Raw genomic sequence first — 13,348 nt, forward strand, 5'->3', positions numbered from 1 at the left:
TTCTTAAATGTCTGTCAGAATAATTTGGTCGTTCTTGCCTTTTATCTTCTATTGCATCCATGCTAGGGCACCATTTTGAAGGGTTTTAGGTGCTTCTAATAAACTGCCTGTTAGCAGTTTTCCTCACATCATACATTTTTAGTTCTACTAAGTCAAAATTCAAAAAAATCCTTGGTGTTGCCATAACATTGTCCAGGACATTTTCACTCCTTGCTGGACAGAGTACTATTTGCTCAATGAATAGCATATTTATATGGTCAAGCAGAGACTCTGCCTACCTTTGCTCATGTAGTAACACATTTGAAAGGAAACGGTCCTCAGGTTGAAATCTAGAAGAAATAAGTGCAGGAAGTCATCTAGGTTGGTTAACACCTCTTCCGTCTTTATGAAGCTCTCTTCAAAGGAGTCCCCATGGCTTAGAGCAGTGGTTCCCAAACTTGTTCGGGCTATTGCCCCTTGGCACCCAGGCCGCTACAAACATAGACCACTTTCTGTATCAATTTCAAAACAACTGTATTTCACAAATAAAACTTATTTTGCCATTTTTACATCCATCGACCCCTTTTGGCCACCCCATTATTACCCCATTTTTCTTCAAAACCATCCTGGATCTTTCCACTACTCCCAGCAGGGTAGTACTACCCACTTTTGGACCCACTGATTTAGGGCATCTAGTGGCCAATGTGTATTGCATATTACCATTTGATGATCTGTTTAATGTGTGTTGTCAGTGTGTCACAAACTGAGTTTGAGTGTGACAAGATTCCAGCCACGACATCTCACTATGAGTTCATTCTCTCCTACCAGTTTGAAATACAACCTCCTTCAATTATGCATTCAACATCTGCCTTGTCAGTGGTCAGATGTGTTTCTGTTAGGGCCATGCATATTGCTTGATTACATGTGCATTCGGTGGCAAGCTGGCAGAATTGTTAGCATGGTGGGTGAAATGTTTTACAGTGTTTTGTCTGTCTTAAATTCAACAGAGTTCGACTTTGCCTATTGTCTTTTCAGGGTCAGTAAAATAAGTACCTGTTGAGCAGTGGGGTCAATGTAATTGACTTCACAACTCCTGGATAACAGTATAGAAGATTGCATCCCTCTGCTAAGCCATTTCAAAGCTGTGTGGCACGGTAGGCTCATCAAGCTAGTTTGATCTCAAGCTATTCTCTGATGGAGAGAACATGCTGAGGCCTTTGTCCTGCAACAGACTAAACTTATTTCTTTACTGCCCACTAGGGGCTACACACAGAGGAGTCAAACAAGGACAGACAAACGGATTAAGCCGATTATATCGACCCCAGTGTGTAACTGGTATTTATTTAATCGACCCCAAAAGGATGAAAGACAAAGTCGACCTCGACGGAATTTGAACTCAGAACATACAGATGGACAAAATACCGCTAAGCATTTCGCCTGGCGTGCTAACGTTTCTGCCAGCAATCCAGTCCAATCCAATATGTAACTAAGACTCTCAGGTATGGAGATTTGGGGCTGGTAAGATGTTACAAGGTGCCTGGCATTTAGAAGGAACACTTGTGTGATGTGTAGAGTGTCTGAAGTGGTTGCTGGTCTGACATTTGTGGAAGTGTCAGGAATGGACATTTGGGACAAACTTATGAAAATGCTTTGGACAAGCAAAGGGTGAAATAATCTGCTGGAACAAGGCTAACTTGGTGGGCCTATAATCAAAAATTAATGCCCACTTAAACATGGATGTTCTGTTAAAACAAACTATACTGTTAGAACTATATCTCCCCACTAGCAATATAAACACCAAAAGCCAACATGAGAGTTTCTCTCGTGGTATCTACTGCAGTATAGTCTGTTCTAACAGAACATCCACATTTAAGTGGGCATAAATATTATCTCTTGGTATTAATACTGCCTCTATCACTAATAAATATTTTATAATCAAAGATGTCTCTGAGCATTGTACATGTCCCTTCTTGTTTAATCCTCTTCCTGTTCCATGTAACTTGGGTTTTATGAAAGAAAAGCTTTATATTATTCAGAAAGTATGAAACAAGGACCAGTTAAAAGTCTGCAAACAAGCATGAGTGTTTAGAAGAAACTTATGAAAATGCTTTGGGTTACATTGTTATAGTCAGGCTTGATTCAAAAGATCTGTGATAAAAAAATGTTCCATCAGTTATTAACTCTAATTTAATTCAGACATTGTGTATCTAAGATTACATTATCCAATGTGCCATTTTCTAGTAAATGTTTCACCTCAGATCATCGAAGACCCAAGAGATCAATAATCAAAGATATTTCAGTAGTAACCTGATTGTTATTCAGACATTTAAGGGACACTTTGTTGGTTACAACAACAAGAGTTCTCATCGATCCAATCAAAGAAACAAACTGCTCATGAAATTCTGGTGCAAATAGCTGAGCATTCCACAGACACATATACCTTTAATATAGTTCTCAGGGAGATTCAACACGACCCAGAATGTGACAAGGCTGACCCTTTGAAATACAAGTATTACTCATTTTTGACAGCTAAATATCTCTAGGACTACATTATCTGAAACGTCTTTCCTTGTTGTTCTGCTCTGAGTCAGAGTTGATCAATTACGCCTAAAATCAAAAACACTTCTATAGGGACCATTCCATTTGTTATCCAAATATAATGGATCTAGGACCACATCGTTGGACATATCTTTCCTTGTTGTTCTTCCCTGACATAATGTATCTAGGACTGCATTGTCTTACATGTTGTAGCAAGTCAGGAAAGCTATTTTTGTTATCACATTGTAGCATAGCTGTGATATGGCAGCTTCAGTCAATCAGGGCTTGGCGTGTATTAATACCAAAAGCAGTTCTCTGGCCAAGAAGAGAAGCAGGTGTTTTAATCAGTTAGTGGAAAGACAGCATACAAGCAACATCACTTCTTCAGTATGAGAACAACCTCTTTGTTTTACACATCAACTTTGCATCACTAACTCCGATCACACCATGAGCAGCCTATTTCATTTATGCCAACTTTTCTATGCAAACTTATGAATGCCATCAGCCCACAACTCTGCCATATAATGAACTGTATATTTTCATTTACACCAGCTCAGTTTCTGTTAGCTTATAACGACTTCCAACTGTTCAAACATAAGTTATAAAGCTTTCTCTGACTCATGCACATACACCTGCTATGTTCATATTACTTGTCAGCTCTTGTTATCATCAACATCGTTTAACGTCCACTTTCCATGCTGGCATGGGTTGGACAGTTTGACTGAGGTCTGGAAAGCCAGTGGCTGCACCAGGCTCCAATCTGGTCTGGCAATGTTTCTACAGCTGCACGCCCTTCTTAACCCCAACCACTCTGAGAGTGTAGTGGGTGCTTTTTACATGCCATGGGCACAGGAGCCAGTCAAGCAGGCCAGGCATCTTATAATAAATTAAAATACTTTGTATAAAAATGCCTTCTGATATTCCATTACACACGCTTCTCAAAAGCTTGCTCACAGGACCTCTCTATGAACACTTTCACTAAAATGGTGATCCTTTTACCAATATTCCCTCTCTATGTCTTTCATTATTGTTATTTTGCCCCCGTGTTTGCCCTGGCCCCACAAACAATCAAAAACTTGTAGCTACCACCATCCCATCTTTAATCCAGACATATCTAGGAAAACACTATTCAATGTGTCTCCTTTACTGCTGTTTCGCTTTAAACCATGTGGACCAGTGGAACTCAACTGTGGTCCGCATGGCCCTTCGGGGTCCATATAAGAGTTTGTTGTTAAAATTTATGCGCAACAAATTGGAAGAAGTTGGTCTAGTCCAGTTTTAGGCAACCTGCTGGACTTTCTGAATGGCACGTCTAACAAAACAAAATCACCTTCGATCTTTTTTTAGTAGTGCGGCCCGCTGATGATGAGCTGGTACTATTGGAGAACAGTGGTCCCGGTGCGCGCACTCGCGCTAGCTAGTCGTGACTAGTCGATCCTACAACGGCTACCTAGCAAAGTAAATAAAACACAAAATAAATAATTTTTGTTAAACAAAGTAAATAATTTATTAAACAAAATAACACAAAAACACAAAGTAAGGATCGACTAGTCATGACTAGCTAGCGCGGATGCGCGAGTGCGCGCACCGGGACCCCTGTTCTCAAGTAGTACCTTATGAGCCATGTCTCATGCGGCCGACTTCTCGAAAGAAGCTGCCCAGTCTCTAATAAACCAGTAAATAAGCAACAATTTCCCATTTTTCTCTCTCAATCAATGACTTCCATTTCAAGGGGAGTGATGACGAGAAGCGCCCTCTGCTGCTAGATATTCACCGGTGTAAGACGAAGTTATGTCCTCAACAGCCATTTGTCCTACTTGGATGATCCACTTCGTACGTGGTGTTGCTCTAAAGAAAACACAACAGAAAAGTCAAATTAATCAGGACAGTTATATTAATACGATGAACCAATTCTTGTTGATCTTGCTAGGATGAAATGTTCCGTTTTAGACGACTTCATTACTGACAACATGTAAAGAAATGTAGAATGTTGGTTCCCAAAGCTTGAGACAAGCGGAATCATCCGTTCTGTAATGGAATTTCAACGAATATAAAAGAAACACTGTTTCAGCCCAGAGCTTCTTTCGTTTTGTCATGCGACTTGTTGTTGGACACGTGCGAGTCCAAAGAGTGATTTGACGGACGGATAATTCGTTGTTATCATTTATGTTGTTATTGTTGTTCCATTTGTTATAATTTTGGGAGGTTGAGTAGGTTTGGCTCTGACCCTGGAAACATTGTAATTTCCTGGTTCCAAATGAGTCGGGTTTATAACAGCGAAAAGAAATACGAGGACAAGAGTTGTAATTGACTGCCACACTTGATTTAAACGCCTAAACAAAAGTACAGCAAAAGATGGTTCATCTTGAATGATTCTGTCAGAGAATATGTTGGTTTCTCAGGCAGTTGGAACTTGGTGAAGTGTACTTGACGGAAGAGAACAGCTCTTGGCCAGATCTCTGCTGAAGAACTCTTCCTCTCTCCATACCGAGATCGAATTCGACCCTGCCTTGCCACACAGCTCTTGGCCCGCGTTAAGCCAGAAAGATTCGACCATCACGGCCGAATGATAAACATACTTCTTCTGCCACATAATTAAGGGGTGAGTAGTGTTTGCCTTCTTTACTTCGTTTCAGACACCTGCTTTCCCTTAATTATATCTATTCGAAAAATGTATGCACTCAAAAAGATTAATTAGCATTCTTTTAATTGTATGGGAAATATATATATATATATATATATATATATATATATATAATATATATATATATATATATATATATATATATATATATACATACATACATATGTACACACATACACACACACACACACACACACACACACACACACACATATATATGTTGTGTGTTTATGCACATGTTTAATATGTATACTACATGTCTACACACACAATACATAGATACGGGTGCACGTGTGTGACATTTCGGTTGTGATTAACTTATTACTAATCCCGAATTAGTTCGAAGAATGCATATATTGTACATCGATCGGAGATGTTGAGTCCTTCTTAGTCAACTCTGATCGAGCAGACATCTAATAAAAGACATCTGTAATCTTGACCATCCCATCTTTTTTAAGGATCACTTAGGACCACATCATCTAATGTGAACTTTACATTTTTTAAAGGAGGGAGATTTAGCTGTTATTTCTAGCGAGCCAAACGATCACCTAGTTTTCCTACTTAACTCGTGTAATAATAATGATTGTTGTCAATGTTGGCTTCTAATAAATAAACAGCGCGAGATGGAATTCGAACCACATTGGAAAGCTTTGTTGTTGGTGGCATTCTGCGTTGTCACAGAAGCTCTGTGGATGAAGATGCGATTCTGTTTCGATCTATTGTCATCTACCTACCAATATATACGCCCAGTGATACTATTTGGACTTAGTACCGTTTATAGTATAGTGTGTCTGTCTGTCTGTCAGTACGTTCAGCTTATTTTTCGTTGAGCGAAGAGCTTATACACACACACAAATCGTTATACTCATATATATATATATATATATATATATATATATATACATATATATATATATATATGTGTGTGTATAACGTTATACGCATATGTGTATGTGTGTATAAAAGAAGGAATCGTGGGACAATATAGGCACTGATATACAAGAAAATGGGATACTTACGAATGCCTTTCCTCATAGATCTGTTCGCTCAGGGCTAACCTGGAGTTTACTCTGAAGAAAGACATTTCAGTCATGACCATCCCTCCTTTTTTGTGTACCCAGGTATACAGTGTTTGACCCCGTGTTATTTGAGAGAGATATTTGACTGCTATTTCTAACAGTTTGAGAAACCACGCAGAGGCTCCCTTATTGCCTTGGTATGTATGAATGTGTGTGTGTGTGTGTGTGTGTGTGTAGGCGCAGACGTGGCTGTATGGTAAGAAGCTTGCTTTCCAGACACTTGGCTCCAGGTTCAGTCTCACTGCGTGGCACCTTGGGCAAGTGTTTTCTACTATAGTCTTGGGTCAACCAAAACCTTGTGAATGGATTTGGTAGACGGAAATTGAAAGAAGCCCGTCGTGTATGTATGTATGTATGTATATCTGTTTGTGTGTGTGTGTTTGTCTCCCACCACTGCTTGACAACCGATGTTGGTGTGCTTGCATCCCCCGTAACTTAGCAGTTTGGCAAATGACATAGATAGAATAAGTACCATGCTTAAAACATAAGTACTCGGGTCAATTCATTCGACTAAAAATTCAAGGTGTGACCCCAGCATGGCCACAGCCTAATGACTGAAACAAGTAAAAGATATAGGTATATATATATATACACACACACACACATACATATATATATATAGCATGTAAGGTCTCTTTACCTTTCTCTGCCTCCCCCACGTGTGTGTGTGTATGGTACAAAAGTGAAAAAAAAAATGGAGTTAATCAGGGTGTATTACATATATGGCTGTGTTTCTCTGTCCTGTGATCTTGGGTGAATGTCTTCCGCTGTAGCTATGGGCTTTGTAAATGGATTTGGTCAACAGAGTGAATAGAAGCCTCTCAAGACCTTCAGACTAGTGACTGAGACCTTTGGAAATATGCTGTGCTTGAGAAGACCCGGCAAGCCAAGTGAGACCATAACCCGTGGCCTGTGCCAGGGGTGTAACCAGCCCACTTATGCGTACCTTTCCTTTATTGGACACTAAACTCTGCTTGCAAAGACCTGTTGAGGCAAGTGAAATCAAAATCAAATTCGATGGCAGCACCACATGACTGGCATCCATGCTAGTGGAGCGCTAAGAGCACCATCCAAGCATGATTGTTGCCAGAGCTGCTGATTGATCCCTGTGCTGGTGGCACGTAAAAAGCACCATTCAAGCGTGATCATTACCACTGTTGCCTTGCTGGCACTTGTGCAGTTTTGTTCTGTCTGCCCATCCGTACCGTAGTACAAAAGGTAAAAATAAAAAAAAGTGGACTGGATGCTTTTTAAGTGGCAGCATTTTATCTGATCAAATTCATCCTATGGCTGAGGAATTGTTTCCGGAAAGAAATGCAATCTTTCAGGATGATAATGCACCAATTCACACAGCTAAAGTTGTTATTGAATGGCATGAGGAACATTCTAGTGAAGTTGAACATCTTATCTGGCCATCACGGTCCCCAGATCTCAATATTATTGAACATTTATGGTGCATTTTAGACAAGTAAGGAGTCTATATCATCCACCATCATTACTACAAGAACTGGAGACTGTTTTAGCTGAAGAATGGACAAAAATTCTTTTAGAAACAATTCAAACTTTGTACAAGTCCATACCTTGTAGAATTCAAGCTGTAATTACTGCCAAAGGCAGTCCTACCCCATTTAAAAATAAATATGTTTGAAATTTTAAAGTGTTTCCATTATTTTGTCCAACCCCTATAAGTGTGTATATATGTATACTGATATATATAATTTGTATGTATATGTGAAGGCACATACATATATTTTTATGTGTATGTCTATGCATGTATATGCATATATGTGTGTATATATATGTATGCTTAACTGTACATACATATGCACGCATGTGTATGTGTGTGTCAAGTTATATTCATATGTACGTTTAGACATCAACACTTTACAAAAACCATTGAGAATCGATATCCTTCCTTGAGACGCTTTGGTGCAAACACACTAATTCAAAATCTCATTGACCAATGGGCACTGATTGACCAATACGGCTCTGTTGTAATTTCTTTTTCAGGGGTGATGGGTATGAAGAATGCATATGTCTGTGTATGTATATGAGTGTGCATACATATTTATGTATGTCTGTATGTGTGTATATATGTATATACTTGTGTGTGCATGTATATGTATATGCGTGTATCTGTGTATGTATGTGAGCGTATGTATATACATGTATATGTAAATACAGATATATATATTTTTATAATTTTACTTATACCTTATGAATGAACTTTTATTCTTTTTATTAACCGTAAACTTACCTTATTTCTATTCCTCTTTCCCCAATCATCCCTATTTTTACTTTATTGTTCTAGTTCTATTTATTTATTTCATTTTATCTCTAATCATATTCTAATCAACCTATAAACCCTTCACCCGAACATATCATCATCATCATCATCGTTTAATGTCCACTTTCCATGCTGGCATGGGTTGGATGATTTGACTGAGGACTGGCAAACCAGATGGCTGCACCAGGTTCCAATCTGATCTGGCAGAGTTTCTACAGCTGGATGCCCTTCCTAATGCCAACCACTCCAAGAGTGTAGTGGGTGCTTTTACATGCCACCAGCATGAGGGCCAGTCAGGCGGTACTGGCAATGGCCACGCTGAAAAGGTGTTTTTTACGTGCCACCTGCACAGAAGCCAGTCCAGCAGCACTGGCAACAACCTCGCTCAAATGTTTTTCACGTGCCACCAGCACAAGTGCCAGTAAGGCAATGCTGGTATGCACACTGACATTACACATCCATCAGATCATACTGGCTTCATTCCTTGCAAGCTTACATATATCCTCAGCAGTCACGGCCCATGTTTCACTGCCATGTAGCATGGCTGTTCGTACACATGTGTCATACAGTCTACCTTTTACTCTGAGCGAGAAGCCCTTTGTCACCAGCAGAGGTAAGAGCTCTCTGAACTTTGCCCAAGCTATTCTCATTCTAGCAGCTACACTTTCAGAGCACCCTCCCCCTACTTCTGACTTGGTCACCTAGGTAACGGAAGCTATTAACTACTTCTAGTTTTTCTCCCTGCAATGTGACTACTTTGCCTCTATGAGGCCCAACACTTGGAAGGAACTCAGACACTTTGCTTCCGTGAGGCCCAACATTCAAAAGATGTTCTTTACGTGAGAACAGCATGGGCGCACTTGGCTTGATGGGGTCTCTCAAGCACAGCACATCACCAAAGGTCTCAGTCACCGGTCATTGCCTCAGTGGGGCTCAAATTTCAAAGATCATGCTTCACCACCTCGTCCCATGTCTTCCTGGGCCTGCCTCCACCACAGAAATCAGCACTTCTTTACATAGCTGGCCTTGTCTATACGCATCACATGACCATACCAGTGCAGTTGTCTCTCTTGCACCACATCTGATGCCTCTTATCCCTAACTTTTCTCTTCAGATGCTTACTCTCTGTCGAACATGCACATCTAGCAAAGCATACTGGCTTCATTTCTTTCAAGGCTATGCATGTCCTTGGCTGTCACAGCCCATGCTTCATTGCCATGTAGCACAGCTGTATGGACACAGGCATCAAGCAATCTGCCTTTCACGCTGAGAGGGGGGCCTTTTGTTGCCAGCAGGGGTAGGAGCTCTCTGAACTTTGCCTAGCCTAATCTTAATCTCACAGCTATGCTCTCAGAACAACTACCTCCACTACTAACTTGGTCACCTAGATACCGGAAGCTATCTACTACCTCTAGCTTAACCCCTGGCAGTTGATGGAATCTATTTTCAGCATTTATTGTACCTGTGCACCTTCCACATACAAAAGTTAGTTTCCCTGTTAACCATCCTCTGATGTTGCTGCATCTTAATGTAAATTTGATGCACAAATTTGTAATTAAATTATTGAGTATTAATTGAAACGGCTGCAAGAAGTGAAGATGACCAATTTGAGCAAGACATTTTATTTCATGTTGCTCCAGTCCACTCAGCTGGCAAAAATGAGTAGCACCTGTAATACAAAGGGGGCCAGCCCTGTTACACTCCGTGTCCTGCTGAATCTCCCTGAGGACTACGTTAAGGGTACACGTGTCTGTGGAGTGCTCAGCCACCTGCACATTAATTTCACAAGCAGGCTGTTCCATTGATCGGATCAACTGGAACCCTCGTCATCATAACTGACCGAGTGCCAATTATCTGGCCTAATTATTCTGTCTGGCAATATCTGGCCCCTCACATCTACCCTACTATGTCTTTCTAAAAATATGCATTCACATCATCAAAATTTTGAAGCTATCAGATAATGACCGATTCATTCAAAATAATGCGAATAAATAAGCGTTACTCTGGATATATAATGTGAATGTGAAAAGGTTAACATTTTCTGTTGGACTCTAAAAACCAACTTTTTTTTTAATTATTCACAAATATTTTCTTTTGTTTCAGTTGTTTAATTAATTTATTGATTTTTTTTTTCATGTCAACCAAACCAAATGAAAGGAAACTTGTATTGACCATGAGTATCTGTAAATGGGACGTTTGTTGGTCCAACAGCAACCATGATAATTTCATCATGTGCGGGACTTCAGTCACCCAGTATCGGGTGGAAAACAAGGCCAACTTGGCACAGAATCAAATGGGTAAGTAATTTTTTTTAACCCTTTTATTCCCCTACTTCCATTCGGAAACATTGTTTTCCCTCCAATTTATTTTTAAAATAATGAAGAATATTGTAAAAAGAGACCTCAGATGTGGTGTGCAAGAGAGAAGAATGCTCTGATATGGTCATGCATATAGACAAGGACAACTGTGTGAAGAAGTGCCAATCTCTAAGTGTGGAGGGAACCTGTGGAAGAGGTCGACCCAGGAAGACATGGTACGAGGTGGTGAAGCATGATCTTTGAACGTTGGGCTTAATGGAGGTGATGACAAGTGACTGAGACCTTTGGTGCTCTGCTGTGCTTGAAAAGACTCGTTCAGTCAAGTGAAGTCATAGTCGTGGCTGTTGCTGGTGGCATGTAAATGGCTCCTGTGCCAGTGGCATGTAAAAAAACACCCATGACACTTTTGGAGTAGTTGGTGTTAGGAAGGACAACCATGCCTAATCAGACTGGAACCTGCTTCAGACGTTAAATGATGACGACAATGATGACAAACTTTGTTGTTATTAATCATTACTAATCTGATGTTTGAAACATAAAAAAGAAGCCCTTCGGTCATAAATGACCAGGGGATTGCACCTGGAAAGTTACCCTCCAAAGCGCAAGTCCAGGCAAGGTTGATTGATTAGTTCTGATGTTGTGATTGTTTATTTTTTAGAACGACATTGTGGGTCAGGTATGAGAGAATGGATCTGGCCAGTTTGAACTTAAAACAGGTAGGATACTTGAGCCAGATGAGGATGGGTGTTCTTCTTGTCCAAAGATGAAGAGACAAAATGGCCACCTCCATGCAAAGCTGAGGCTGCAACTGCCAGAACCACCCAACACCCGTCATTTTCGTTTGTTCTTCATCACTGCAGGGCTAGAAAACCAGCTCCCTATCTGCTTTGATTGTCATGAGCCACATCTTTGGCTGACCACCTCTCTGCCTATCCCAACCCAGAGGAAGGATCTGGTGCTGTCGCCTTCCGGATGAGTTCGTCATGGGGAGCACCACAAGTGACAGAAGGCTGCAGGGACCAGCAAGCTGTAGGTTTTCCATTAGAGAGACCTTCTCCTCGGGGAATTGCCGTACAGGGCTGGAGAGCTTCGCTACCCTGGAGTTGCTGGAAGAGTATCAAAGGGGTCAGTAAACCATGTGAGGGACTCTACTTCTTGATTTGCTGTCGAGGTTGACTCCCCTCCCACAAGTGACTCTCTGCCAGACAAAATAGAATAAGAACAACAAGAGGAGACACATGGCATAGAGAGTCATTGAAGAGGTCACAAATTGTGTAGTGAAAGAACTTTGACAAAGAAACTAAAATAATAATTATAAAACTGAATTGGGGACCAAATATACAGTATGTATGTTTAATTGGCAAAATATGACCATCCCAACTATAATGGTTTCAAATTTTGCCAAAAGGACAGCAATTTTGAAGGAGGGGATGAGTCGATTACATCGACCCCAAGTGTTTAACTGATACTTATTTTATCAACCCCAAAAGGATGAAAGGTAAAGTTGACCCAGGCAGAATTTGAAACCCTCCCCAAGTATAATGATATCTGTTGCAACACACAATTTTACAAATTACTTATTATTTTCTTGTATTTTTATTTCTTCTGTTTTCAGCAAAAGCTGTTTCCTTATCAGGCAACACCTGTGCCATTCCTCTCTACACCTGCCTCCCTTCGGATGTACAGTTTATGAAGGTTAGTAGTGTCGATACACATTCATATAATTGGTGCAAGCCTGGCTGTGTGGTTAAGAAGTTTGCTTCCTGACCAAGTAGTTTCAGGTTCAATCCCATTATGATACCTTGCTTTAAAAGAGGGATGGAGAGAGAGAAAGAAATCATAATCTAAACTGGAAGATTAGACAGAGACAGGGTAAAGACCGTTACCCTCTGAGGCACAAGTCTTGGCAAGATTGTCTATGGAAGACCAGCAGTCGCCCATGCATACCAGCCTCCCCTCCTCATGCCACTGATGTTATCCAAGGGAAAGGCAATGGCCAATTCAGCTTGGCACCAGTGACATTGCAACTCATTTCTCCAGATAAGTGAACTGGAGCAACATGAAATGAAGTGTCTTGCTCAAGAACACAGCACACAGCCCAGTTCGGGAATCAAACTTACTACCTCATGATTGTGAGTCTGACATTTTAACCACTGAGCTGTGGAATAGATTAGAATGAGATATGAAAATTAAAAAAATTGAGGAGTAGAGTTGAAGGTATGAGAATTAGTGAAGTGGAATAACTTTGATCTCGGTAAATACTTCTAATGTTATTACCTCCGCCAAAGAAGGAGGTTGTTTTCATCGGCGTTGGTTTGTCTGTCCGTCTGTGTGCAAATTAACTCAAAAAGTTGTGAACAGTATTTGATGAAACTTACAGGAAAAATTGGTAATGACACAAGGAACAAATGATGAAATTTTGGTAGGGATCCAAGAATTTTTATGGATTGTTGAAGGATTTTTCATTTGTTATATTTACTTTACATGAAGTATTACAATGTTA

General features: G+C 40.3%; 2 protein-coding genes across 2 annotated transcripts in view; both read left to right on the forward strand.

Annotated features, from left to right (window-relative positions):
* LOC115225911 (protein O-mannosyl-transferase TMTC3) overlaps positions 1-13,348 on the forward strand; it is a 355,782-nt gene that overhangs the window by 101,117 nt on the left and 241,317 nt on the right. The gene's annotated exons all lie outside the window — the stretch shown is intronic.
* The window catches only part of LOC115225910 (GATOR complex protein MIOS), a 44,818-nt gene continuing 35,760 nt past the window's right edge, over positions 4,291-13,348 (forward strand). The window contains exons 1-3 of the mRNA XM_029796914.2: positions 4,291-5,119; positions 10,685-10,824; positions 12,461-12,540. Of these exons, the coding sequence (XP_029652774.1) occupies positions 10,701-10,824; positions 12,461-12,540 (204 nt within the window). The 5' untranslated portion in view covers positions 4,291-5,119; positions 10,685-10,700. The remainder of the gene's footprint in view (positions 5,120-10,684; positions 10,825-12,460; positions 12,541-13,348) is intronic.

The sequence above is a fragment of the Octopus sinensis genome, linkage group LG28 (assembly GCF_006345805.1).
Source record: "Octopus sinensis linkage group LG28, ASM634580v1, whole genome shotgun sequence".
Lineage (NCBI taxonomy): Eukaryota > Metazoa > Mollusca > Cephalopoda > Octopoda > Octopodidae > Octopus > Octopus sinensis.